At 42.2% G+C, this 26,912-nt stretch overlaps 1 protein-coding gene across 5 annotated transcripts in view; it reads right to left on the bottom strand.

Moving 5' to 3' along the window:
• Positions 1–26,912, bottom strand: part of KLF12 (KLF transcription factor 12) — a 341,692-nt gene that overhangs the window by 188,858 nt on the left and 125,922 nt on the right. The window contains exons 3-4 of one of the 5 annotated variants that reach the window (XM_054013293.1): positions 13,980–14,032; positions 8,175–8,316 (exon numbers count right to left, since the gene is read on the bottom strand). The exons of the other annotated variants lie outside the window; for them this stretch is intronic. Of the exons in view, the coding sequence (XP_053869268.1) occupies positions 8,175–8,270 (96 nt within the window). The 5' untranslated portion in view covers positions 8,271–8,316; positions 13,980–14,032. The remainder of the gene's footprint in view (positions 1–8,174; positions 8,317–13,979; positions 14,033–26,912) is intronic. 5 annotated transcript variants of the gene reach the window in all.

Genomic DNA, 26,912 nt, shown 5'->3' with positions numbered 1-26,912 from the left:
CCACTCTTCCCTCTTCATTTTGTCTCTTGGGAATACTCTACTAATCATATGCTCCATGACAGTTTTTGTCAGAATCTTGCTGTGACACAGACATGCCCAAGTAGATAATATTACACCTATGTCAGACCATCTTCTCAATATTTCATCAACGAGGTCATGTGTGGTCTCTGCTGAAAGCTAAGTAGTAGCTGATTGTCATGGTTATTGCAAAATGTTTGTACAGAAAACTATTTTAGAGCTATGTAAATTATAGCATATTATGTTCCAAGTCTGTTGAGAATAAAACCTATCACATGAGGAGGCGGAGCCTGAGAGTCAACATAAGAACAATGAACATCCGTGGACACAGCCTATGTGTACTGCCTGGAGATTTACAAAGACACATGAACACCAGGAGAGTTCTCGTAAGTAGGGCTAAGAGACAATAGCTTGTGACTGTAAAAGGGCAGTGGTGGCCCAAGTGGTTATCCAACACAGAGAGTGACTCAGCCAGTAAAAGCTGTCTTGTGAATTGGTGTACATTGTGGATGTACAGAAGACAGGGGACTGGGCAGTCGAGCGTAACAAAGCGAGATGTGTAAATTGCTAGCCTGCAAAGGGAAAGAGCAGGCCTCACGGAGCCCATAGCAGAGTTCCTATGTTGCCAACAGCAGATGAATGAGGAGAGTTTCTCATCAGGGGCACAGTCAAGGCTCCCTCCTGATGTAATCAGGTGGTAGTGATTCACCCTAGACACTGCAAAAAAGTATCACACTTGCACACCATGAAGTGAATATTATTTTTACTCGTCTTCTGCTCCTTTGTAGCAATAAGGAGTTACTTCCAGCAGATATAAATTACATATCTATGTTGGGTATTTCTAAGACAGCTATTGCTGTGGTGTCAAAGCACTGTACAATACGGTATGATACCCTGTATTCCATGTTCACCACTTTTATATTGTTATAATATATTTTGTACAAAGTATCCATCTGCGGTATCATTTGAAAACTCATAATCTGCTGCATATTATTATCCTATTGAAATGGGTGTATCAACATTATATGTGAAGTTATGAGATTCTACTGTATGATTGTTACTGAAATATATTGTAAGTCTGGGTAACACCCATAAACCAGTTTTCAGAGACAAAGACACACTGGCAACTCCAGACAGGTATCAACAAAGTCAAGTGGGCTATCACTTAAGCAGCCATTCTTCAGCAACACAGAGGTGTAAACAAGAAATTTACATTTCATCTTGAATCTCATGTCCACAAGGGACTGTCTGTCTACATGCCAGTAGGTAGGCAATCCTCAAAGAAAGGAAGAGGGTATAAAAATAAGAGACAGTTGTGGCAGGTTCAATCACAGAGACCTCCTTGGGACTGCCACCTGATGTGCTGAGACTACCCCTGAGCCAGTTTGAGCCTCCAGAAACCTGCCTTGTTGAATCAGATATGCCAGTCTGCTCCAACACAGACCCAGGGTCTGAACTACGCACACCAAAGCTGCAGACTTAATTGAAAACAGCTTAAGAAGTGCTCCTGTCTCTAGCACCCAGACACCCAGCTCCCAATGGGATCCAAACCCCAAATAAATCCATTTTACTCCGTATAAAGCTTATACAGGGTAAACTCATAAATTGTCTGCTCTCTATAACACTGATAGAGAGATATGCACGGCTGTTCGCTCCCCCAGGTATTAATTACTCTGAGTTAATTAATAAGCAAAAGTGATTTTATTAAATATAAAAGTAGGATTTAAGTGGTTCCAAATAATAACAGACAGAACAAAGTAAGTTTCCAAGCAAAATAAAACAAAACACGCAAGTCTAAGCCTAATAGATTAAGAAACTGATTACAGATGAAATCTCACCCCCAGATATGTTTTTGAAGTTCTTCACAGTCTGCTTTCGTCTTAACTATCTTGAGTGGTTTAGTATCGTCTGCAAACTTTGCCACCTCACTGTTTACCCCTTTCTCCAGATCATTTATGAATAAGTTGAACAGGATTGGTCCTAGGACTGATCCTTTGGGAACACCACTAGTTACCCCTCTCCATTCTGAAAATTTACCATTTACTCCTATCCTTTGTTCCCTGTCTTTTAACCAGTTCTCAATCAATGAAAGGATCTTCTCTCTTATCCCATGACAACTTAATTTACATAAGAGACTTTGGTGAGGGACCTTGTCAAAGGCTTTCTGGAAATCTAAGTACACTATGTCCACTGGATCCCCTTTGTCCACATGTTTGTTGACCCCTTCAAAGAACTCTAATAAATTAGTAAGACATGATTGTGGGTCCAGCAATCACTCACACCCCCGTAGTTACTGTCCTTTGTTCCAGTTTCTTTCAGGCATCTCTTTGGGGTGGAGAGGCCATCTATTGAGCCAGCTGAAGACAAAGTGGAGAGGCTTCCAGGGCCTTTTATATTCTCTCTCGTGGGCAGAAACCCCTTTGTTCTTCTGTGCAAAGTCACAGCAACAAGATGAAGTTTGTAGCTACCTGGGCAAGTCACATGTCCATGAATCATTCAGTTTTTTGCAGGCCAACACCATTGTTTGAACCTTCCCAGGAAAGCTCAGATGTGGATTGGCATCTCCCGAAGTCCATTGTCAGTTAAGTGTTTCTTGATTGGGCACTTCTTGAGAAAGGACTATTCGCAGTAAGTTGACCAAATGCTTCACTGAGGCAACTTAGAATCGAACACATTGAGATACAAGTACATAGCCAATATTCATAACTTCAAATGCAAAAATGATACACACATACAGACAGCATAATCATAACCAGCAAACTACAACCTTTCCATAGACACTCCACTTGACCTCCTCTGTACAAGACCTGGTGCAACCATAGGACCCTGGTTGCAACAATGATCTATACGGTCACAGGTCATGTCAATAACATCACAACAGTGACCTCCACATCACCTCTCCTCCTTCCAACTCTCAGCTCATGACTACAACGACTCTCAAAGAACTGAACAAACGGGGAAGTGGTCCCAGGCTGGAAAGGAACGCAGTCTGTGAAAAGTATTGCAGCTGACGGTGAGACATACCTTTTGCATTTAAGCCTATTAGCTTGGTAAAGTTAGGAATTAGCTTACATTTTTATCTTTTTTATTTCTTTTGTAACCTATCCTGACTTATATTCATATATACTTGTAATCACTTAAAATTTCTCTTTCTGTAGTTAATAAACTTATCTTACTGTTTTATCTTAACCAATATGAGTTTGCATTAAAGTGTGTGGGGAACATCTACTTGATAAATAAGGATGGTGCATAATCATTACCCAGTGTTGGAATGATGGACTTACTATGAGATTACACTGTCCCAGGACAATACTTAGCAGTACAAGACACCCTTTTCTGGGGAACAAGGATGGGACTGAGGATATGCAGGTGTTGCCCTGTAAGTAATTTATGAGTGGCTAGCTAGTAGCTCTCAATACTGTGTAGCTGGGAGGAAGTTATATGCTGAAGGCTGTGTGTGTGAGCAGAACCTGGAGAGGTGGTTGTTCACTAGCAAAGCAGTGCAAGAGGCATCCCAGCCTAGATTGTACCCTGGGGAATATCAAATATGGTAACTGCACCTAAACTAATGCTAACCCATTTGATCAATTTTTTTACTGCCACATCCAACTCTGGAAGGCACTGAGCACCGTCAGCTCTCAACAATTTTAATGAAAGTTGAAGATGCCCAGAATCTTGTAGGAGCAAGCCAATATGTAACATATCAAACTGATGTACTGATAGTACAACACATAAATTACTTTAGGGCTACTGAGATACTCATGATAATTTTGCCAGTGTTGTACTAAAAGATCTAATGCAAATATTCTGGGCTTGATTCTGACTTCACAACATTTTCTGCTCCAGTGTATTTCAACTGGACCATCAAAATGCTTTAGATACATTTCACCATTCCATCAACACAAAGCAGTTTTAAAAACAGCTTCTGGCCCAAACTGGCTCAAAGACTTCAATGGAGGTACTCTTGATGTATATATGAGGGAGATCAAAATGAAGCCCTCTCTTTATCTTGTAAGGAATAAATGTCAGTTTATTCAAATTCAAGTTATAAAGATGGCCCATAACCCTTGCTAGAAAATGAATCTAATACAAATAACTCAAGTAAGTGTCCCTGCAAAAATATTCTACCTTAGAACCTAGTTTGAGATAATATTTAGAAGTATTTGTTTGGTGATAAAGAATAAATGACAAGCATTTGGGGGGAGGGATAGCTCAGTGGTTTGAGAACTGGCCTGCTAAACCCAGGGTTGTGAGCTTAATCCTTGAGGGGGCAACTTGGGGATCTGGGGCAAAATCAGTACTTGGTCCTGCTAGTGAAGGCAGGGGGCTGGACTTGATGACCTTTCAAGGTCCCTTCCAGTTCTAGGAGATGGGATATCTCCATTTACAACAGAACCTTTGAACTGTAATTGTTGCAAAATATAATTTACTTTCTATGATGTTGGCAGAATAAGATTTCACTTTGTTTTAGCATATTTCCAGACATAGACAGTGTAGTATGTATGAGTCCTCTTGTTTCTGTAGATCCATACACAAAATAACTTTGAATTAGAATGTCCTACAGACATGCCTGTTTACATAGAGAAACTTTTAAAAAAAAAAATGGCTTTATAATCAACATTCGTTACCCTTCAACATTTTGAAAGTACCTTAAGAAATTAAACAGATAATAAAGCAGTGATTTTACAACTGTATAAAATTCTTATTCAACTTTAATGAAACTTGGGAATATATAAACAGATGGAAAAATTAGGAAAACGCATTTGTATTTTCAAGACTCAAATAATATTTAGGGACCTAGAGAGAACAAAAATATGGGCAGATAAAATAAGATCCAACACAAAGTACAACTTATGGAATATGGCATATGGAAAAATACAATTAGAAAATCATAAATCTGAAAAGCTGTAATGCCCAAAGAGACTGGAGGTGGTAGTGAACAAGAAATTAAATATGAGTTTGCAATGCTATACTGCATAAAAAATATTCAAGGCGAGTGTGCAAATATACAACTCTGGTGAGTCTGCACCTGAAATATAAGATTCAGTAGCAGCCAACTTATTACTAGACAATTGAAGACAAACTCGGAGAGTCCAGAAGCAAGTAGATCAAGGATCTGGAAGAAGTGACTCGTTGGGAAAGATTTTTAAATGTGAAATGTGTAGCCTGGCTACATGAGGGCTCATAGAAGACAAAACTATAAATATCTGATATCAAGAAAGAAATAGTTATTTAGCATGGAACAAGATGGCAGAATCAGCAGTAAGAAAGCTAAGAAAAATTAAGCTAATTATTAGGAAAGCCTCCTGACACTGAGATCTGTAATTCTGTGGAACAATTTTCCAGAGAGTGTGGGAAAAGCCCCCACACTGAAGCTAACTAAAATTGCCCTGGAAAAAGCAATAGGAAGCTTATTGGGAAAAAAAGCAATTCTGCATCAGAAAGGGGACAGACTAGATGACCTAATCATTTTATGATTCTATTTATAACTCTATATGCCATTCCCGTTAATGCAGTATTGTTCCTTTTAGTCTATTCCAATGTAATCTGTCCAATCCAGTCTAGTTTTAAATGGCACCTTTGTAACTGTGTCATCATCCCAACAAGCATGGCAATAGGTAACTGACCTTGAAAAGAAACTGCATTTATAATCTGTATTTATTGTGGAAAAATATGCAAGGTAAGTTACAGGAAGAAAAACAGATGTTGGATTCATTCCCATTTTCACTGGCAAGAATATCTTGAAGTCCTTTATATACTATAATTAATCTCAATTTCTTGTAATCAATATATTGTTAATTACTCATATTACTCATCTGTAAATATGTATATGCTTAATTATAGAATAACAATCATAAAATCATAGCCGTGGCAAAGGAGAACAATCCAACAGGAAGAGACTTTCAAACGTATTAGACTAATATAACATCAATTCGCCATATACAAGTTTGCCTTGCTACATTTACTTAAAGTGGAAGGAACCCATCTGGGGGGAGTGCAAACTCTATGAGTTTCCCAGACCAAATGAAGAGCTCTGTGTAAACTCAAAAGCTTGACTTGCTCCCAAAATTATTCATTGGTTGCTTCACCACCCCTCCAGATTCACAGAGCTGATGCCCAAATTCTCATAAGTGATATCCAAACAGCCCCCAAAGGAGGGGTTTTCAGAATTAGGAGAAAGGAGAGTGCATGCCTTAGATCAGTGGTATGTAACCTGCAGTCCATGGGCCACACGCAGCCCATCAGGGTAATCTGCTGGCTGGCCCCAAGACAGTGTTTACATTGACTGTCCGCAGGCACAGCCACTCACAACTCCCAGTGGCCGCGATCCGCCGTACATATAAGGTTATTATCCAGTTTAAAATTTTTCCAGGAAACCAGGGTTACCAGCCCAAATTTTGCCATCAGATCTTAATCACGTGTGGTTAAGTCTATGGCTATGAGAAGTGTTGGTAACAAAACCCCAAACTATTCTAGTTTCAGGTTCTATTCCCAGACTGAAATTCAGATCAAATTCACCAAACAAGAAAAAAAAAGACCACTTCAAATTATTAATGTTTTGAGTGTATGTGGACCATGCCTGAAATACAAAGCTGCATATTATTTTGATATGAAACAGTGTAGTTCTGGCTGAGTTTCATTTTGAGATTTTGGTTTCATTTCAACTCAGAACAAATCTTCAGGAGTGGGAATGTCATGGATCAGAAATGAATACAGTGTTCAAAAGAACCCATGTGAACAAACAAACAAACAAAAACAACAAATCACAATCACATTATGTCTCATCTGAAAGGCAACACCTTCAAAACCGCACTGACTCCTGGAACCACTAGTTCAGCAGATGACTCAGAAGGATAACTCACACAGTATCCGCAAAAAGAACAGGAGTACTTGTGGCACCTTAGAGACTAACAAATTTATTAGAGCATAAGCTTTCGTGGACTACAGCCCACTTCTTCGGATGCATAGTATCATTAACACCACACTTTTTGCAGTAGCCAAAATTTTCCTCATAAGTCTCTCATGCTGGCACTGACCATGCCATCTCCTGCTTGTGCCCCAAACTAAGCAACAACATAAGGATCTACAAATGCAAAAGCTTCTGAAATGTGACTCTAGGGGCCAGATTTTTAAGGCAGTTAGACACCAATCTGCATCTGTAGGCATCTAAGTACCTTTAAAAATCTGGCCCTAAGGAACTTGGACAAGTGCTTATAACAATTCAGTGTCAGAGCTAGGTATAAAATCTAAATCTCTGTGTCTTATCTCCAGACCATACTGCCTCTCTGTACAGTCACTTGCTTAAATTATACTTAGACTTGGCACATGTAGTATGAAAGAAGAAAAAGGTTCTGATTTCAGGAAAGACGAGGTTTGGTGTGACATCAAGAGGCTCAGAAATGCAATCAGAGGTCAAGCTGCTCCCTGTTAAACTGTAGAGCCTCAGAATGTACCTCTGCCTACTTAGCATACTTTAAGATCTCATTCCATCAACTCTGCCTGCCTGCCTCATTACTTATTGCTAATGAAATCACACATGTCTCTACAAGGGATTATTGATAATTATGATAGTGGTTGCTTCAGATATGCTATGAGTTATTTGAATCACAATATCAGAGAGGTAGCCGTGTTAGTCTGGATCTGTAAAAGAAGCAAATACCCACTTTGTCGGATGTGAAATGCATCAGACAAAGTGGGTATTCACCCACGAAAGCTCATGCTCCAATACGTCTGTTAGTCTATAAGGTGCCACAGGACTCTTTGCGGCTTTTGAATCACAATAGCATTCATTATAAGATGGCAATAAAATCTAAAAACAAAATTATTGTATTTTGATTGCTTGTATTCATATTCCGTATTCACTGAATAATACTATATATTTGGCTGAAGACCAACAAAGTATTTGCTAAGTATTTATGGAATTTCTCTGTCCCACATGCATATACAACAAAGATTTGCTTAATAGAATTCTAACTATTTAGTAAAGGTTTGTATTTTAATGTATTTATCTATCCACAAACCTAAAAAGGCAGTTTGAGTTAAAATTAAAAATAAAACCTATTCACACCATTTTATGATGCATAACAGGGATCAACAACCTTTGGCACGCGGCTTGCCAGCGTAAGCACCCTGGCAGCCCGGGCTGGTTTGTTTACCTGCCGCGTCCGCAGGTTCGGCCAATCACGGCACTCACTGGCCACGGTCTGCTGCTCCAGGCCAATGGGGGCAGCGGGAAGCGGCGGACAGCACATCCCTCGGCCCGCGTTGCTTCCCGCTGTGACTGCCCTTTATGTGTCTCTGAAGTAAAGGCAAAAAAAGGAAGATTGCTATCAAGTGGTTGGTCACTTTTGTTTCACAAGAAGAAAGTTATGACTGACCTAGATTTCCACCCTTCCTTGACTACAGTTGAAAGTCAAATGACTCTCAGTTGTTATTGAATTCTCTACGTTCTATACTCCTGAAGCAGTGTTCACATACCTTCTTTTAGTCTCCCCCAAGAAAAATACCCAAAATGGATTGGAAAGAAAGTGGAGTGGGGTGAAGTAAAAGTTTGTTCACGATTCTATTTGATCTATAAAAAAAGTATTCATTGAAGAGTTTGTTTGCTGCTTGGAAGAGTGACAAAAGATTATAACAGAGACATTCAAATGTTATATGAAAAATGCTGTGTAAGCAATCCAATTCAGGTGATTCCTTTTGTTTAGGAGATAGCTGTTGGAGACACGAAAGGAAAAGGTTTACATATATGCTCCTCCCTTTATATAGGACTGAAGTGACAAGTATTTTGGTTGCTTGCCTCCATCTGCAGGTAGGAGGACATAATATCCACAGGTTGTAGGAAAAACTATTTCTGACAAGCCATTCTCTGACAAAGATTATTTGCAACTATCATGTGCACAGCCCTAGTAGAGCTCCCCCTTTGGCTGGACACCCTCCAGGGCTGTTATCTTTGGGTTCCTCCTCACTGGGCCCTTTGTATTTTAAGCCTCCTTTCCAGGCAATGCCCCTGGCTTGGGGCCTTTAGGCACATGTTTGGGGTGCAAATCCTCTTTCTAGCACCCCTTTGAGAGCTGAGATCTTGCAGTCCAACTGCCGAGCCCCTGGGGTAGTACTGACAACTCAGGTTCTCCCCATAGCTTAAACACACCTGCTCCCAGAATTCCAGATGTGTCGGTGCTCTAGGTCTACAATTTAACTCTTCATGAGCATGCGGCAGAGAAACCAGAACAGACACAGACTTTGCACAGAATTCTAAACACAAATATTCTTTACTTAGCACAAGAAATACACAGATCTAGACAAAATGATAACCATGATTATACATGTTTCCCTGCTTCCGGTTCCTCACCACTCTCGAGAGCTCTTTGGGCTTAGGCAGAGTGCTCTGGGGTGTCAGGATTCTTCCCTGCAGCTTCTGGCATCTCTTCAGAATCATGAAGCCTCTCCCCATCTCTAAGTCAGCTATCCTTCTCTGACCTTCGTTGGTCCCACAGCTAAACCAAAGACCTTTATTATGAAAGCTTGTCTGTCTCCTGTTCACTCCTGCCAAAAGCTTCCTGTTTCTTGCTTTGCAAGTCCCCCAGGTTTATACTCATTACGCTTCTGGCATTTAGGGCAGCGACGAAGCTTTTCCACTCCTATCGCGTTCTAGCAAGTCTTTCAATGGTTCCCCAGCTCTGCCCCAGGTCTTTCAGTTCAGCTTTCACAGCTCTTTGCCACATTGTTTTCAGATGGCCTCGTTTTCATTTGCCTTCAGGTATCCATTTTATTGCTATTCTGGTGATGGAATCAGTTTTCATTCAAAGTACATGGCCAGTCCATCTCCAACACTTCCTGGTAATGATTGTGCTCTTATTTTCTTGGCTGCACTGTGTGAATAGATCTTATTCTGGGCTAAAAGATATGGAAAATGTTTTTGAGGCAAGTTGTATGGAGTGAAGACAGTTTGGACATGTCATACATTCCCCAGCATTCTGCACTATAAAGTAGTGTTGAAAGTACACAGCTGTGATAAATCTTGAGTTTGGTTTTGGTGTTGTGTTTTGATGGTTTCCAGACTGTATTTAAGCTCCTGATGGTGTTCCTAGCTTTATTGATTCTGTTCCAGATGTCCTGGCTTGTTCCACCATCCTGACTAGAGGTGCTGCCTAAGTATGTGAATGTTTCTACACTGGTGAGAACATGATCCTATATCCATAGTGATAATGGTGAGGCAATATTAAGGATCATGATATCTGTCTTATTGCAGTTGATTTTTAGTCCGATTTGCTGGCTGAACGTATTGAGTTGGATTGTTTTTTCTTGTATATGGTGCTGAATATGTGATAGGCAAGCGAGATCATCTGCAAAGCCTAGGTCTTCAAGGTATGAGAAGGGTGTCCATTTAATGCCTCTTGGCATGTCTTCTGTTGTACGCTGCATTACCCAGTTGATGGCACTGTTGAAGAGGATTGCAGACATGACGCACCCCTGATGTACTTCTGTTTTGACTTCACAACTGAGCTCACTGTGATCAACACTGCTGTAAAGTCGGAATAGAAGCTTTTGATGATGTTGATTATATGGAGAGGGATTCCATATGCCCGCAAAATGCGCCATAGGCTGCTCCTGTGAATGCTGTCAAAAGCCTTCTCAAAATCTATTAAGTTTATGTTGAATTGCCACTACCATTCTAAGCATTGTTCTATTATATTTTGTAGAGTGAAGATCTGCTCTGTGCATCCACGCCCTTTCTGAAAACCGGCTTGCTCTTTTCTGAGAACGCTATCAACTGCCTTTGATATACACTGGATTATGATCTTACACAATAACTTGCTTTGCATAGATAAAAGTGTGATACCACACCAGTTATTAAAATCACTGAGAGCTCCTTTCTTTGGTATCTTCATTTATAACTCCATTGGTCCACTCATCTGGCACTTTTTCTCTTTCCCAGACTGATGTGAACAGAGGGGCCAGGATACTAACTCAGGATTTACCTTGAACAATTATGCATTCAAGTTTTCCTTGCCAGGATCTTTCCCATTTTTTAAGGATTTGATGGCTTGGATGATCTCTTCTTTTGTTGAGATGTCTGTGTTGATATCAAGATCTTCTTCTGCCTCCTTGATGCAGGGCCGTCCCTAGCTATTCTGGGGCCATACGCACTCAACGTCAGCACGGCTGGGGCCAGGCCGCTGCACTTTCCGCTGCCGGTGACTGCAGGCCCATCTCTGCTGCAGTCCTCAGGGGCGGGAAGGGGCAGGGCTGGGGCGGGGCAGAGCAGGGGGCGGGGACCATAGGGAAGGGGCGGGGCAGGGGCTGGAGCAACACGCAGCTGCGCAAGGCACCAGGAAATTCGGTGCCCCACATTTCCTGGTGCCCTACGCAGCTGCGTACTTTGCGTATGGGAAAGGTCGGCCCTGCCTGGATGTTTGCTTCCTCTTTAGGTGGTTCCCTGTTCAACAATTCCTTGAAATGCTCTGTCCAGCACATTTCTTGTTCTTTTTCTGTTGCCAATAGGTGGCCTTGTTTGTCCCTGATGAGTGTGTTTGTTGGTGTCTGCCGTTTGCCACTGATAAGCCGTGTCATTTTGTAGATGGTTCCTTGTTCACCACAGGCAGCTGTATCCTCTGCTTGTATTGCCAGATTATCAATATAGTGTTGTTTGTCTGCTCTCTCAAGGCGTTTAACCTCCTGGTGTGCCGTGCTATTCTGCTCATAATATTTGTCCCTTAGCTTCTGGGATTTTGTGTCTAAAACTTTTTTCTTCAAGGCTCACCTGGTTTCTATGGTGTTCCATGTGCTGGATATAATCCACTCCTTTCTTTTCTTCTGCCTGTAGTCTAAACAGGATTCATTGCTCTGTTTATAGATTGTTGTTATTTTGTCCCACCTCTTGTTGATCTGCATTCCCCTCTTCCTAAAGGTCTGCAAGTGCCTGAAACCTGTTCTTTAACTGCAGAACAAAGGCTTTCTGTATTTCAGGGGACTTTAGCTTGTAACTTCATAACATTTATGTCCCTTGTTTGGTGGACCCACACTTCTCAGATTTAGCTTGATGGAGGCTGTCACAAGGCGGTGATCGCTGCCAACATCTGCTTCCCTTCTCACTTTCACAACTGTCAATGAGCGTCGCCATTTGCCATTGGTCATCATATGGTCAATCTTGTTCTTATCTCTGCCGTTTCAAGAACACCATGTCTGCTTGTGAATTTCACAATACTGAAATAGGGTTCCACCGATGACTAGGTCATTTGTATTGCATAGATCAACAAGCCTCTCTCCGTTTTTATTCATGGTGCCACACCCATGTCTTCCCATTGCTCTGTTATCTGTGTTGTCCTTCCTGATCTTGGTATTCAGGGCTCCCATGATGATAGTTATGTCGTGGCATAGTACTCTCTCTAGCTCCACCTGTAGTGTAAGGTAGATTTGTCCTTTCCTTCTTCATCACTGTCATTTGTCGGACCATAGCACTGAATCAGGGTGATAGTATTTTGTTTCCCTTTCAGTCTGGCTCTCATAAGTCTGCTGCTGATGGACTTCCACTCGAGCAGGGACCGCTCCACTCCCTTCTTCAAAAGGATGGCAACACCCTCATGATGTTTATATAATCCCCTAAAAATACCTTGATTATTTGTTCTTCTGCTGCAGATTTTCCACTCTTTCTCCATGCAGGGAAGTTAGAGGGACTAGCCTCGCCAAGTTTCAGCCAACACATTATCGAAAGATGTTTCCATCTGAACAGGCAACCACTTAAGGTTTTTCTATCTAACTACTGTCCCTGGTTTGCTAAGCCCGTCAGCAAATGGGGGATTTTATATTCACATAACAGAATCCCATGATACAACAATTTCATAATAACTTCATAATATCAACAAGAATTCACATACTGCCCATGAAAGCTTATGTCCAAATAAATGTGTTAGTCTCTAAGGTGCCACAAGGACTCCTTGTTGTTTTTGTACACAGAAAGATTCTCTAAAATCATCTTCAAATTGTCACAGAAGCATCAAGAAATTTTCCCTCTACCTATTAAGGTTAAACAGGGGCTTTTTCAGAAACGCAGAGCAAGGGCCCACACTGCCCCAGGAGTTGACCAGGAATCAGTTTTTTAATCTGATCCTCAGTCCACTTCTGCTCTGGAAGGGAAATAATCTGCACAAGTCACTTTCCTAGTGTGCCAGCTCATCTGTGCTGGCTGATGTGCTCCTTCCCTAGCTTGCTGACCTTCCTAAGTTGGAACTAGTAACCCCACAGAGGTGGCTGGCTCTTTCCCCCATGCACTGTTACCCACAGGATGGGTAGTAAATGTAGGGGAGAAGGGGACATTTTATAACCCCTTCCTCTCATATGCAGGCATGAAACAATGGTCACAATTTGTCCTTCGAGTCCTCTGAGGTCTTCTATCCCAGGACAGATGCTTGAAGAGAATTCTGCTCTGCCAGCAGACAGACTGTTTGGTTATGCCACCCATCACATCCTCACAGGCTTGCTTTTTCAGAAATAGGCCTGAACTTTTCATGCTGAAAAATCCCAGGCCCTATCATGGCTGAAGATCCAGACTGGAAGCAGTAAAATAACCAGGGACAAGGGCTCAGCAATCTGGACACCACCACCTTCTCTTTAAAACAATCATCCTGAAGTTACACCAGCCCATGTATCCCTGGACAAAATAAAAGGAAAAGATCACATTTCTGAGGCTGAAGGTTCCAGGTTCATTCCCCAGTGACAAGTCATTTTGGAGATTCTTACAAAGTGATTGCAACTGTAATCAATGTTCAGGATAATCTCATAAAAGATTATTTGTATCCAGTGACAAATGTATTTATCTGATTTGTCCGACATCCCTTTGGTCTTTGTACCTTCTCATGTTTGTCTCTGTACTCGAGCTTTACTTCTTTGGGTCGGTACTGAAGACAAATTTTTAGTTGGAAGACAGCCACAGGGAATTACAAAATTCTGATGAAGTGTCTTACTTGCACTTGCTCCTCTTTCAGGTTTTGCCTTACGCACAGGTTCCTCTCCTCTTCTTTATAGGAGAGAGAGAGAGAGAGAGAGAGAGAGAGACATAATCAACATGTTCTAGGCCAGTCCATTATATATACAAGGGGCTCACTAGTTCCTTCTCTTTCATTTCCAGTTGAAGGACACCCTGCTGGACTGAGTGACATAGAAGACCTAAGGGGCAGCAAACTGCTTCCAGCTTTGAGAGCAGCAGCACATTGCTGTGGACAGCTGTACCCAGAGTGCCATATATACCAGACCCCATTAGTCCAGCATGGCTGTCTGCCACAGGAATCCCACAGCAGTACCAAAGGGATAAAGATGGGGAAGACTTGGCTCAACCACAAAGTGGATTTATAGCAGGTTCTGCATATAGTGGACATCACCCAAAAAATATCTCAAATGTCCTGTCTCCACCTTCTGTCAATGAGGAACTACAACTCTAACTTATACCCATGCATCTAGACTAGTGTAGAAGAGCTAAGAAATTTCAAATTTGTTTGTTAACAGTTATTTGCAATTATGAATAAATACAGTTTAATTCATGGTTACATCACAAGAATAAGGGAATAATTAAATAAAATTGAGTGGCTGCAAATGGAACAGAGAGATAATTCCATAGAAACTAAACAATACTTCACTGCCTTGCAATTTATCTTTTGCACTCTGCTTCACATCATGCACCAGAGTATAGTAATTGCTTGTATGCATTTTTTTCTCTGAAGGAAGCAAACTGCTTATTTGAACACACCAGGAGACTGGATGTGTGAACTTATGATATTCAAGCTTCAAATGTTATCTCAGTGTTGGGAATCTGATCCTAATCCCACTAAGATCAATAGTAGTTTTGCAATTGGTTTCAATTGGAGCATTACTGGACAAACATTTACTACAAAAGCCGGTAAAATAGTATTCTTTAGAGCAGAAGTGCGACAACTACGGGCTTTTTTCAGTTGGTGAATGAACTGCAAACCATTCAGGATTCCTGTGAGTGAACAAAAATTTAAGTATTTGCTAAACAGTCTGGACATATAATTTTCAAGTTATGTGTTGTTTACAAATTGTTCACTTCAACTATTAGATACTTACTATTTGTGGTGTCTGATTCTTCACATATTATCTTTTCTGATACCTGACTGGATGATTTGAAATTTTTAAATACTGTAGGAGAACAATGAGTGATGAATAGTAAATAAAGCAACCAATGGTGCAAGCATTCTCAGGCGCCCAAATCTTTGAAGGATTATGGCCTAATTTTGCATTAGATATAATTACTGTCAGGAGCATCATATACTGAGCATATGCCATGCCCACTGACTCCAACAGAAAATATTCAAAATCTTTTCTCAACAATTACAGCATTAAAAATCCATGCTCAAATAAAGAGATATATTTAGGCAGCTAGTCACACAAGCCAGGAGAAACTTGGCAAGTATAATCTGAAAGGCTAGAAAATAACATTTAAAAAGAAAAAAGCAATCATTTTACAAAAATGTGGTAAGCCATTTATGAGCTATTGATTTGAAGCATGGAACACATTGTAACTGCTGAATTCCTTCTGGGAATGGAGAATGTGATAGCCAACATCCTCCTTTGTCTTTTGAGATGGAAATGTTCTTCAAATGGATCACACACAGGAAACTCAACAGTTAAATCTATTTTAATTAATTCACAAAATTTGGAAATTCTTCACAAGATTCCCATCCAAGGCTGGAGAGTGAAACAGAGAGAACTGCCCAATTCAGGGTTTCCTGCTCCTGATAGTGACTCGAACACCTGGTACAGGTCACTATCATAGGGAGGATAGTGACTAGATGGACAACTCATCTGATCTGGTGTGGCAATTCCTCTGTTCCTGTAATGATTAGTTCCCTGTAAATTATTTCACCAGTGATTCAGGTCATCAGGATTCACCACTGGGGCTTACGCTGGACTCTTAAGTGAGCTCTTCACAAGCCTGTAAACCTTGGGTCCTTTGTTATCCTCTTCCATGACTTTGTCTTTGAAAGCTCAATGTTATGGCCTGTCTATGTACATAATTGTAATTTCATGCATACTGGATAAGAACCATAGTGACTATGACAGTTGCTGGCAAAGCACTACAACAGTACACAGCATTGTGTGTTGTTATTATCATCATTCAAATACAGAACAGGTGCTACCACAACATATTCAATGAGATACACATCCTGTATCTGGTATTTAGACCCAGTCATCAACAATAGTTTTCGGTGTGATGTTCTGTGTGAGTGAGTTTGATATAATCACGAATTACTGCTAATTAGGTCCCAGTGTGTCTTTAAATCCTCATTAATGAACTTTACTTCAGTGAACCTGGTTGAACATCCCACAGCATGGAGATCTAACATAGCATTCTGTTATCTTTAAAACAGCATCACATTCCCATTAAAAATGTATGGTGACCTTACCCATGTGTAAGCCTTCAAGAAATAATGCACTGAGATAACTGGCTGTTTGGCATCATGCACTCTTTATTGTGTGTGTCAAACCCTGAGTCATATTGATACATTTAACATTTCTCATTAGTACATAATAGGAAATTGTGGCTGTGTAATACTAACACTTAACTTTTCTCATTAGTACATAGGCACAATTTGCTATTATGTAAACCACATATACCCTACATGTGGTTTAGTTATACTGTGTACAACATGCTGAAAATGATTTTTTGTTCACATGGGCTCTGTTTCACATACAATATAATGTATTTATTAGAATGTAATGTGTTTATTAGTACTACTTTGCATCATAAGCTCCATGTGTGTTGAACTGCAAAAATTTTGAAGCAATAATTTCTGCACAGTGGTAAAGTTTGTCAGGCAATACAGGAACTCACATGTCCCCTACACCTCTCTGCACAACACTTATATCATTAATATGTGTGGGTGCCAAACTGCCCCACTTGATCCCTTCATTGTTTTGTCTGTGGAGGTTTAATAAACATTAATAAAACATATTTACATGCAACAAAATTATAGCAATCACTGGTCAGAAGAGCAATGGTGATTGGAGTTTGACTGATGCTGGATACACATCTCTAAATAGTCATTCATCCATCCTATGCAGGCAATTCAGTGCAACTTTTTATACTGCATGTCTGTAGTCATATCATCTGTTCACAAGAATGCAGGGAATACTCATATGCCCTAATTCAGGAAGCACTCTCTATGGGATTTAAGCAGGGGGAAAGTTAAGCAGAATTTAATTATTATTGTAGAATAATAGGCAGGAATAGATGTTCCCCCGATATAAAGCAAGAGATTTATAAACTAAGGCTATGTCTACACTACGCAACTTTTAGCAACACAGCTGTGGTGCTAGAGACATGCCACAAAAAGGCACACAGTGTAGTCGCTGTTTATCAGAGGGAGAGCCGACAAAGCACTGTTCACACCCTCGAGTTTTGTGACGAAAACTTTTGTCATTCATGGGGGTGTTTTCTTCAAACCTTTGAACGACAAAAGTTTTGTCATTCAGGTTCCAGTGTAGACAAAGCCTAAGGAGTTATATGGGAATCAACCCAATAGTACATTCCTACTAAAGGATGCTGTGATAAATGGGGGAGGGGGAGGGTAGCTCCCTTTTATGGACACCCAGCCAGCCAGTAGCTATAAAATCCCTCTTAGTAGCTGTTCTCTAATTGCTCTACCTGTAAAGGGTTAAAAAGTCTCACTGTTATGCATAGGTAAAAGGAAGTGAGTGGGCACTGGCCAAAAGGGCCAGAAGGCTAGAACTTTTTAAAATTGAAAAAAAGACTCCCCCTTTGTCTGTCTCTTGTTGTTCTTCCGGGAAAGGCGGACAGGGCAGCAGCTATGCTGTAAGAAGCTTGGGCCAGGTATTTTTCTTTTGGCAGCCTGCAAAGCCATTGAGGTTTTTTTTCTCTTTCTTTTCTTTTCTTTGCTGCCTGAGGGGGAACAGGCATGCAAAGGGTTCAACCTGCAAAGCCAGGGAGTCCAACAAGCAGTTTATTTTTTTTCCTAGCTTCGTGGCAACGAAATAGCTGGGCTAGAGTAGAGCAGCCCTGTGCATGAGTTTGCAGTCAGGCACCGAAACCCTAGAGAAACCAGTCTTCCCAATGCGGCATGCCACGGAGAAGGCAGACCCAGATCAAGCCCAGACATCCAGCTCCATAAAAGAAATGCAGAGAGGGGATGAGGGACTGGAGATTTCCCCGGAGAGAATGTCAGCCCTCCCCAACCCAAGATCCAGGTACCAAGATGGAGGGATTCCCTTAACCCAGACTGAATTCTAATTGCGGAAGACAGGAATTTCTTCCTACAGATGAAGCGCTGGGAAATGGAAGCAAAGTACTTAAAAGCAGAGATAGAGCTGAAGCACTTAGAGCTGGAAAGGGCTAAGCTGGGTCAACCAGGTAGCTCTAACAGTCCTCCTCCAGGTACCCCCCATCCCATTCCAAGAAATTCCCCACATACAAGGTAGGTGATGATACAGAGGCCTTCTTAGAAAATTTTGAAAGGGCCTGCCTTCAGTAAAACATCCCTACGGACCAGTATATGGTGGAACTGAGGCCACAGCTCAGTGGACCCTTAGCAGAGGTGGCAGCTGAAATGCCTAAAGAACACATGAATGAGTATGAACTTTTTAAACAAAAGGCCAAAATTAAGATGGGGCTAACACCTGAGCATGCCCGTCGGCGGTTCAGAGCCCTAAGGTGGAACCCAGACGTGGAATTTTCCCAACACACCTACCACATTGTAAAAAATTGGGATGCCTGGATATCAGAGCAAATGTTAAGTCTCCGGAAGATCTGTCCTTCCTAATACAAATGGAGCAGTTCTTAGAGGGTGTTTCTGAGGAAACAGAAAGGTACATCCTAGATAGGAAGCCCAAAACCGTAATCAAAGCAGGGGATATCAGAGCCAAATGGGTGGCAGAGGTGGCAGAGAAGAAGAAAGCTAGTAGCAGTTGATGGGGATACCAAAAGGGGCAGCCCAAGATGAGATCCCACCATTGGGGTCAGCCCAAAACCTCACCTCACAAAACCCCATCTCCCTCCACACAGCCAGGGAGACCCCAGATGCCCTCTCGTCTCACCACCCTTGTCTCCAACCACCCACCTCGCCCCAGCCCACAGTCAGCTGGGCAATGCTTTAAATGTAATGAGTTGGGGTATGTAAAGGCCAACTGCCCCCAGCTAACTGCAACTTATCACCCCAGGATCCCACCAAGAGCCTTCAGGCCCAGATGCCTCGCAAATATCCCCAGAGCGAAGGGAAACTGTGAGTGTGGCAGGAGGAAAATTACTCCGTGGAAACACACTGGAGCAAGGTGTCAGCTATCCACCAATCCCTGGTGGACCCCAAATTCATCAACCCAGAGGCCCAAATGACAGTGCAACCCTTTAAGGACAACTCCTTTAACTTCTCTACAGCCAAGCTGCCTGTCCAATACAAGGGCTGGTCAGGAATATGGACTTTTGCAGTCTATGACGATTATCCCAATCCCATGCTGCTGGGAGAAGACTTAGCCAACCATGTGAGTCTAACAAAGAGGGTGGGGATGGTCACCCGTAGCCAGGTTAAACAGGCCTCCATGCCTAAGTTCATTTCTGAGCCTCCTACAAGTATCCAGTCTGTGTCCCCTGATACCACAGGCCCGGGGACCCAGCCAGAGGTGTGGACCCAGACCAGAGTCTATGGCAGCGGTTGTAGATCCAGTTCCCAGGACCCAGCCAGAACCAGCCCAAGGACTGGAACTGGTGGAGCAGTCAGCACCAAAGCCTGTGTTTGCAACCCCATCAGAGTCAGGGGAGCCAGCACCAAAGGACACCGCAGAGCCTGCACCTACAGCAGCAGCTAAACCGGTGCAAGAAGCTCAACCGGGGCCTGAAATACAACCTAGTGCACCGGCGGAGAGTGGTTCACAGTCGACAGAGACGCCCCCATCTCCTGCATTGCTTCCAGTGGGACCAAGCCCAAGTCCACAACCCAGAGAGGAACCAATGTCTCCAGCATCAAGAGTGCAGTTCTTGGCACAGCAGGTCCCTTGCAGGGACCATGAAACATCTTTGGGAAGCTCACTGGGTGAACAACTTGGTTGCCACCCCTTACCACCATCAAACGAATGGCCTAGTGAAGAAGTTTAATGAGACTTTGGGGGCCATGATACATAAATTCGTGAATAAGCACTCCATAAGAACATAAGAAAATAAGAAAGGCCGTACCGGGTCAGACCAAATGTCCATCTAGCCCAGTATCCTGTCTACCGACAGTGGCCAATGCCAGGTGCCCCAGAGGGAGTGAACCTAACAGGCAATGATCAAGTGATCTCTCTCCTGCCATCCATCTCCATCCTCTGACAGACAGAGGCTAGGGACACCATTCCTTACCCGTCCTGGCTAATAGCCATTAATGGACTTAAACCCCATGAATTTTTCCAGTTCTCTTTTAAACTCTGTTATAGTCCTAGCCTTCACAACCTTCTCAGGTAAGGAGTTCCACAAGTTGACTGTGCGCTGCGTGAAGAAGAACTTCCTTTTATTTGTTTTAAACCTGCTGCCTATTAATTTCATTTGATGACTCTAGCTCTTGTATTATGGGAATAAGTAAATAACTTTTCCTTATCCACTTTCTCCACATCACTCATGATTTTATATACCTCTATCATATCCCCTCTTAGTCTCCTCTTTTCCAAGCTGAAGAGTCCTAGCCTCTTTAATCTCTCCTCATACAGGACCAGTTCCAAACCCTTAATCATTTTAGTTGCCCTTTTCTGAACCTTTTCTAGTGCCAGTATATCTTTTTTGAGATGAGGAGACCACATCTGTACACAGTATTCGAGATGAGGGCATACCATCGATTTATATAAGGGCAATAATATATTCTCAGTCTTATTCTCTATCCCCTTTTTAATGATTCCTAACATCCTGTTTGCTTTTTTGACCACCTCTGCACACTGCGTGGACATTTTCAGAGAACTATCCACGATGACTCCAAGATCTTTTTCCTGACTTGTTGTAGCTAAATTAGCGCCCATCATATTGTATGTATAGTTGGGGTTATTTTTTCCAATGTGCATTACTTTACATTTATCCACATTAAATTTCATTTGCCATTTTGTTGCCCAATGTTTTGGGAGATCTTTTTGAAGTTCTTCACAGTCTGCTTTGGACTCCAATGATTGGGACCTAGTATTGCAGCAGTTACTCTTTGCCTACAGGGCTGTACCACATCCCAGTTTGAAGTTTTCACCCTTTGAACTCGTTTATGGACATGAAGTTAAAGGGCCATTACAGTTGGTGAAGCAGCAATGGAAGGGGGTTACATCTTCTCCAGGAACTAACATTTTGGACTTTGTAACCAACCTGAAAAACACCCTCAAAGTCTCCCTAGCCCTTGCTCGAGAAAACCTACAGGTTGCCCGACAAGAGCAAAAGGCCTGGTATGATAAAAATGCCAGAGAGCATTCCTTCAGAGTAGGTGACCAAGTCACGGTCCTGAAAGCGCTCCAGGCCAGTAAGATGGAAGCATCGTGGGACGGGACATTTATGGTCCAAGAGCGTCTGGGAGCTGTTAATTACCTCATAGAGTTCTCAGACCCTATAATAAAACCTAAAGTATACCATGTTAATTCTTTAAAGCCCTTTTATTCCTGAGAAATCAAGGTTCTCCAGTTTACTGCCCAGGCAAGAGACAATGCTGAGTGGCCTGAAGGAGTCTACTATGAAGGGAAAAGCAACGGTGGAGTAGAAGAGGTGAACCTTTCCATAACCCTTGAGCGTAAGCAGCGACAGCAAATCCAGGAGCTGTGCACCAGCTTCACACCAATGTTTTCAGCCACCCCAGGACGGACAGAATGGGCGTACCATTCCATTGACACTGGTGATGCTCGCCCAATTAGAGCCCAACCCTACCGGATGGCTCCTCAAGTCAAAACCGCGATAGAAAGGGAGATCAAGAACATGTTACAAATGGGTGTAATCTGCCCCTGTGAGAGTGCATGGGCCTCTCCAGTGCTTCTGGTTCCCAAACCAGATGGGGAAATCTGCTTTTGCGTGGACTATCATAAGCTAAATGCTATAACTTGCCCAGAGAACTATCCAATGCTATACACAGATGAGCTATTGGAAAAACTGGGATGTGCCCAATACATCTCCACCTTAGACTTAACTAACGGGTACTGACAGGTGCCACTAGATGACCCAGCCAAGGAAACATCAGCCTTCATCACCCATATAGGACTGTATGAATTTAATGTGTTCCCTTTCAGACTGCGAAATGCACCCGCCACTTTCCAGAGACTGGTAGATAACCTTCTGGCGGGATTTGGGGAATTTGCAGTTGCCTATCTTAATGATGTGGCCATATTCTCAAATTCATGGGCAAAATACCTGGAACACCTCCAAACTGTCTTCCAGTGCATAAGGGAGGTAGGATTAACAGTTAAGGCCAAAAAATGTCAAATAGGCCTAAACAGGGTATTGTACCTTGGACACCAGGTGGGTCAAGAACTATCAACCCCCTACAGGCTAAAGTAAATGCTATCCAAAATTGGCCTGTCCCTAAGTCAAAGAAGCAGGTCCAATCCTTCTTGGGCTTGGCTGGGTATTACAGACGATTTGTACCACACTACAGCCAAATTGCTACCCCACTTACCGACCTAACCAGGAAAAAACAGCCAAATGCAGTTCAGTGGACTGAGAAGAGTCAGAAAGCCTTTAACCAGTGTAAGGCAACCCTTACGTCTGACCCTATACTAAGAGCTCCGGTCTTCGACCAACCTTTCGTTGTAACCACAAATATGTCCGAGTGTGGTGTAGAAGCAGTTTTAATGTAGGAAGGACCAGATCAACAATTCCATCCTGTTGTGTTTCTCAGCAAAAAACTTTCTGAGAGGGAAAGCCACTGGTCAGTCTCAGAAAAAGAATGCTACACCATTGTGTATGCTCTGGAGAAGCTACGCCCATACATTTCGGGACAGCAGTTGCACCTGTGGACTGACCATGCTGCACCGAAATGGCTTCACACTGTCAAAGAGACTAACAAAAAACTTCTTCAGTGGAGTTTAGCTCTTCAAGACTTTAATTTTGAAATACAACACATTTCAGGCGCCTCTAACAAAGTGGCTAATGCACTCTCCGGAGAAGGTTTCCCAGAATCAGTTAGGTAAAAATGTCCCTGTATTCTAAGTCATTGTAGTCCTTAAAATGTGGAAAATACTGTTTAGTTCTTCATGTAATTAGTAGTAAAATTAGAGGTGCATGTATCTGCATTATTAACTCTGTTTTCCTAAACCTCCAAGGAAGAAATCCCAGACGGTGTGGACCCGACCTGAACCAGGCTGGCCAATACTGTCTGTGATTTGGGGTGTGCATGATAAATGAAGGGGGGTAAGTAGCTCCCTTTTACAGACACCCAGCCAGCCAGTTAGCTATAAAATCCCTCTTAGTAGCTGTGATCTAATTGCTCTATCTGTAAAGGATTAAAAAGTCTCACTGCTATGCATAGGTAAAAGGAAGTGAGTGGGCACTGGCCAAAAGATCCAATGGGAAGGCTAGAACTTTTTAAAATTGAAAAAAGACTCCCCTTTGTCTATCTCTTGTTGTTCTCCCAGGGAGAGGTGGACAGGGCTGCAGCTATGCTGTAAGTATAAAAAAAATCATCAGTAGCATACCTAGAAACTAATCATTTAAAACCCCAGATATGTAAGTAGATCAGGAAATGTCTAGGAAGACACAATTAGGTTTATCCGTTTTATTTGGTTATGACTTGTGGATGCCTCTGTGCTAATCCCAGGTGCTTTTGTTTTGCTTGTAACCTTTAAGCTGGACCTCAAGAAAGTTATTCTTGGTGCTTAATCCTTGTAGTTGTTTTTTTTTAAATCTAGCAATAGCCTGAGTTTCCAGATGTATTTTCTTTTTATTATTATTAATAAAATTTACCATTTTTAAGAACAGAATTGAATTTTTGTGCCTTAAGAGGTTTGTGCACATGTTGTTTAATTAACTGGTGGCAACAGCCGATTTCCTTTTTTTTTTTTTTTTTCTTTCTCAGCTCTTCCCCAGAGGTGGGTGAAAGGGCTTCAGGGTACCCCACAGGAAGAAATTCCCAAGTGTACCTTCCTGGGCTCTCAAAGGGGTTCTGCACTTAGGTGGTGGCAGCATCTACCAATCCAAGGTTAAAAAAAAAAAAAAAAAAAAAAGCTGTAACCTTGTGAGTTTAATACAAGCCTGAAGAGGCCAGTATTAATTTTTAAAATCCTTGTGGGCCACCACTTTCTGCACTCTAAGTACCAGACTGGGAAATTAGCCTTAACAGATGCCTTTGCAAAAGAATAGACATTTACTTGCAGATCATCCTCAGATAAGGCACACACACACACACACAACCTCTAGGGACTTCGGTAGTGAATAGTTTCCATGATGCCTAGCATGGCAAACAGTGCAGGATTTTTACATATTGTCTGCAGCAACCTTGAGCCCCAAAGTCTTAGAGTGCTGGATACAATGAGATGAAGACGTAATTACAACTGGAGAATGTACTCCATATGGTTGAGATATATCTTTAGAGCTCTAGGAATGCTCACCTATGCCACTACCTTCCAAGAGTTAGAATAAAACAATGGGAGAACTAGGCAGCCAAGGACCCTTTAGTATCTGGAGGAGGAACGGGGTGTGACATTCTGGATTCTTTCAGGGTTCCCCCCCCCCTTCCAGGCCAGGTCTGAGCTTGCCAATAGCTTCCTCCTCATCCTTAGACTTTCTCCCCAAAAGCTCAAAATCTCCTCATTAGGCTTTCCTGTGCTGAAGTCACTGTTCCTTGGGGTGGGAGTGGGGGAACCAGACACGCTAGTCTGACTCGGAGACTGAGCCCTAGTGGTACAAGAGTCAGCATTCTGGCCACAGGCGGGGCATAATTCAACCTCTGTAGAGCCTGTAAGTGCTGTCTTATATAGGGAATCTCAAGATTTACACCAGGAATTCTCAGAACTTCTCTGCCTTGTCTGAGTCAGGGCAGAGAATTCCAGCAGGGAGACACTGCAGTGGCAGAGCCAGGTAGCTGAAACTACTATGACACTATTAACCCGATACAGGGGAAGAGGCGGAGGAGGAAGATTATAAATCGCATCTGCCTGAAACTGAGTAAAAATAAAGGTTTTAAAACAAAATGGTCAAGAGAAACTGAACAGCCAATTTGTTCCTGCACTGGAGGCAGAAAATCTGGTGGTCTGAACTGAAAGGCAAAGCCTAGTCCTGGACCAACAATACTGGACTGCCTCCAAATTCCACAGGTGGGGGCTATGAGTAATGACTTCACAATGAAGCTGTGCAACAGAACGGAATTTACCCATAATACTTCTGAGACATCAAAGTCAGCAAAGCAATTGTGCACCTTCGATCACCAATCATTTATTCTTCAAGACCAGTGAAGCAGAGACTATCCCAACTATCTCCCTCAAGCCCAGTGCTACATCTGGAGACACAGTTCCTGGTCCGACAGCAATGTCTTTACTCTGTAGGACTGAGTGATTCCATAGCTCCCAAACAATTTATGCTCTTTTATGTAATACCTTGTCAGTATGGCTTCTGGTTTTCAGTGTTTATTAATTTCATTTTGGGGGTTTAGTTTTTAGCAATTTTTGAGTTTTATGTAGATGTCAAAAAATTGGGATTTTTGACAGGTTTCTTTTTGTATGTACTGTAACGAGTAATCTTTTTGTAATGTTCCCTTTAGTGTTAAACTTTTAGAACACACCAGTAGGATCTGCATGGGCTGATTAATGCGCAATACATTAGAGTGCTACTGCAATCACACCTCTGTAGTCTGCGTTCTGCTCCATGTAGCTAAGCCTTTCAGTAAAAGATAACCGTATACATTGTTTATTGGATATATGCCGATTTTCTTTTCTTTCTCTTCCTTTTATTTATTTTTTAAAAATTGGGAGTGTTTTATCAGTTTCTTATCAGTTAAAACTTAAAATCAGAAGCTCTACCAATCAGAAACGATTTATCTAAGAACATTTCTCCAAAATGAAGTTACAGGCCATACCAAGAATGATTGTAAAGGATTTTCAGTCTGCATGCCCATGTACACTCTCACATACACACACCAACAACAAAATAAGAAAGCACTTTATTTTGGATGTAGCCAATATCCTGAGGTAATCTTTTTCATTTAGGCACAGGTGCCTGTAGAAGGTGAGCAACCACCAACTGTGTCACAAAGTGGTCAGAGGGTGGGGTGGCAGGTCATCTTGCTATTGAAAAACACAGTCCTTTCCCTCAGCACCCTCCGCCAGGGTTTCTAGTCCTTTAGCACAGGGACTTTGAAGTCTGGACCGTTGAACAGTCAAGGTCTTTTCCAGCTGGGTTCTCCCCCAAAGGGTTCTGTTGTTGCAACGTCCTCTTGGAATGGATAGGGGAGCCCAGGCCCACCCTCTCCACCCAGCCCCAGAGCACAGCCCAATGTTAGGCTGCTACACTCTGAACCTTGGAGTGCTAAACAGCCACCCCCAGACCACTTCCTACCTAGTCTCCTTTAGCTTCACCGAGTAATCTTCAACCAAGTCTCTGACCTGCACATTCAGTCACCTGCCTATCTTTTGTACGTTTCTGCAAGTCTGCATTGTCAGGTCTTACGCAATGAGCTCCTGGGCAGCACTTCCTGATCAGAGAAGCCAACTGCTCCCTTCCACTATCTGCATGCCTCTGAGCTGATCTGAGCCAGCCGCAACTGTTTTGTGTGTCTTTTATCACAGGCCTGGTCTACACGAGGAGGTTATGTTGAATTTAGCAGCGTTAAATCGAATTAACTCTGCACCCATCCACACAACAAAACTATTTAGTTCGACATAGAGGTCTCTTAAATTCGACTTCTGTACTCCTCCCCAACGAGGGGAGTAGCGCTAAATTCGACATGGCCAGG

Source organism: Malaclemys terrapin, chromosome 1, assembly GCF_027887155.1.
Source record: "Malaclemys terrapin pileata isolate rMalTer1 chromosome 1, rMalTer1.hap1, whole genome shotgun sequence".
In the NCBI taxonomy this organism is placed as follows: Eukaryota; Metazoa; Chordata; order Testudines; family Emydidae; genus Malaclemys; species Malaclemys terrapin.
Note: the sequence above shows the minus strand (reverse complement) of the source record. Positions and strands in the feature narration are given on the sequence as shown.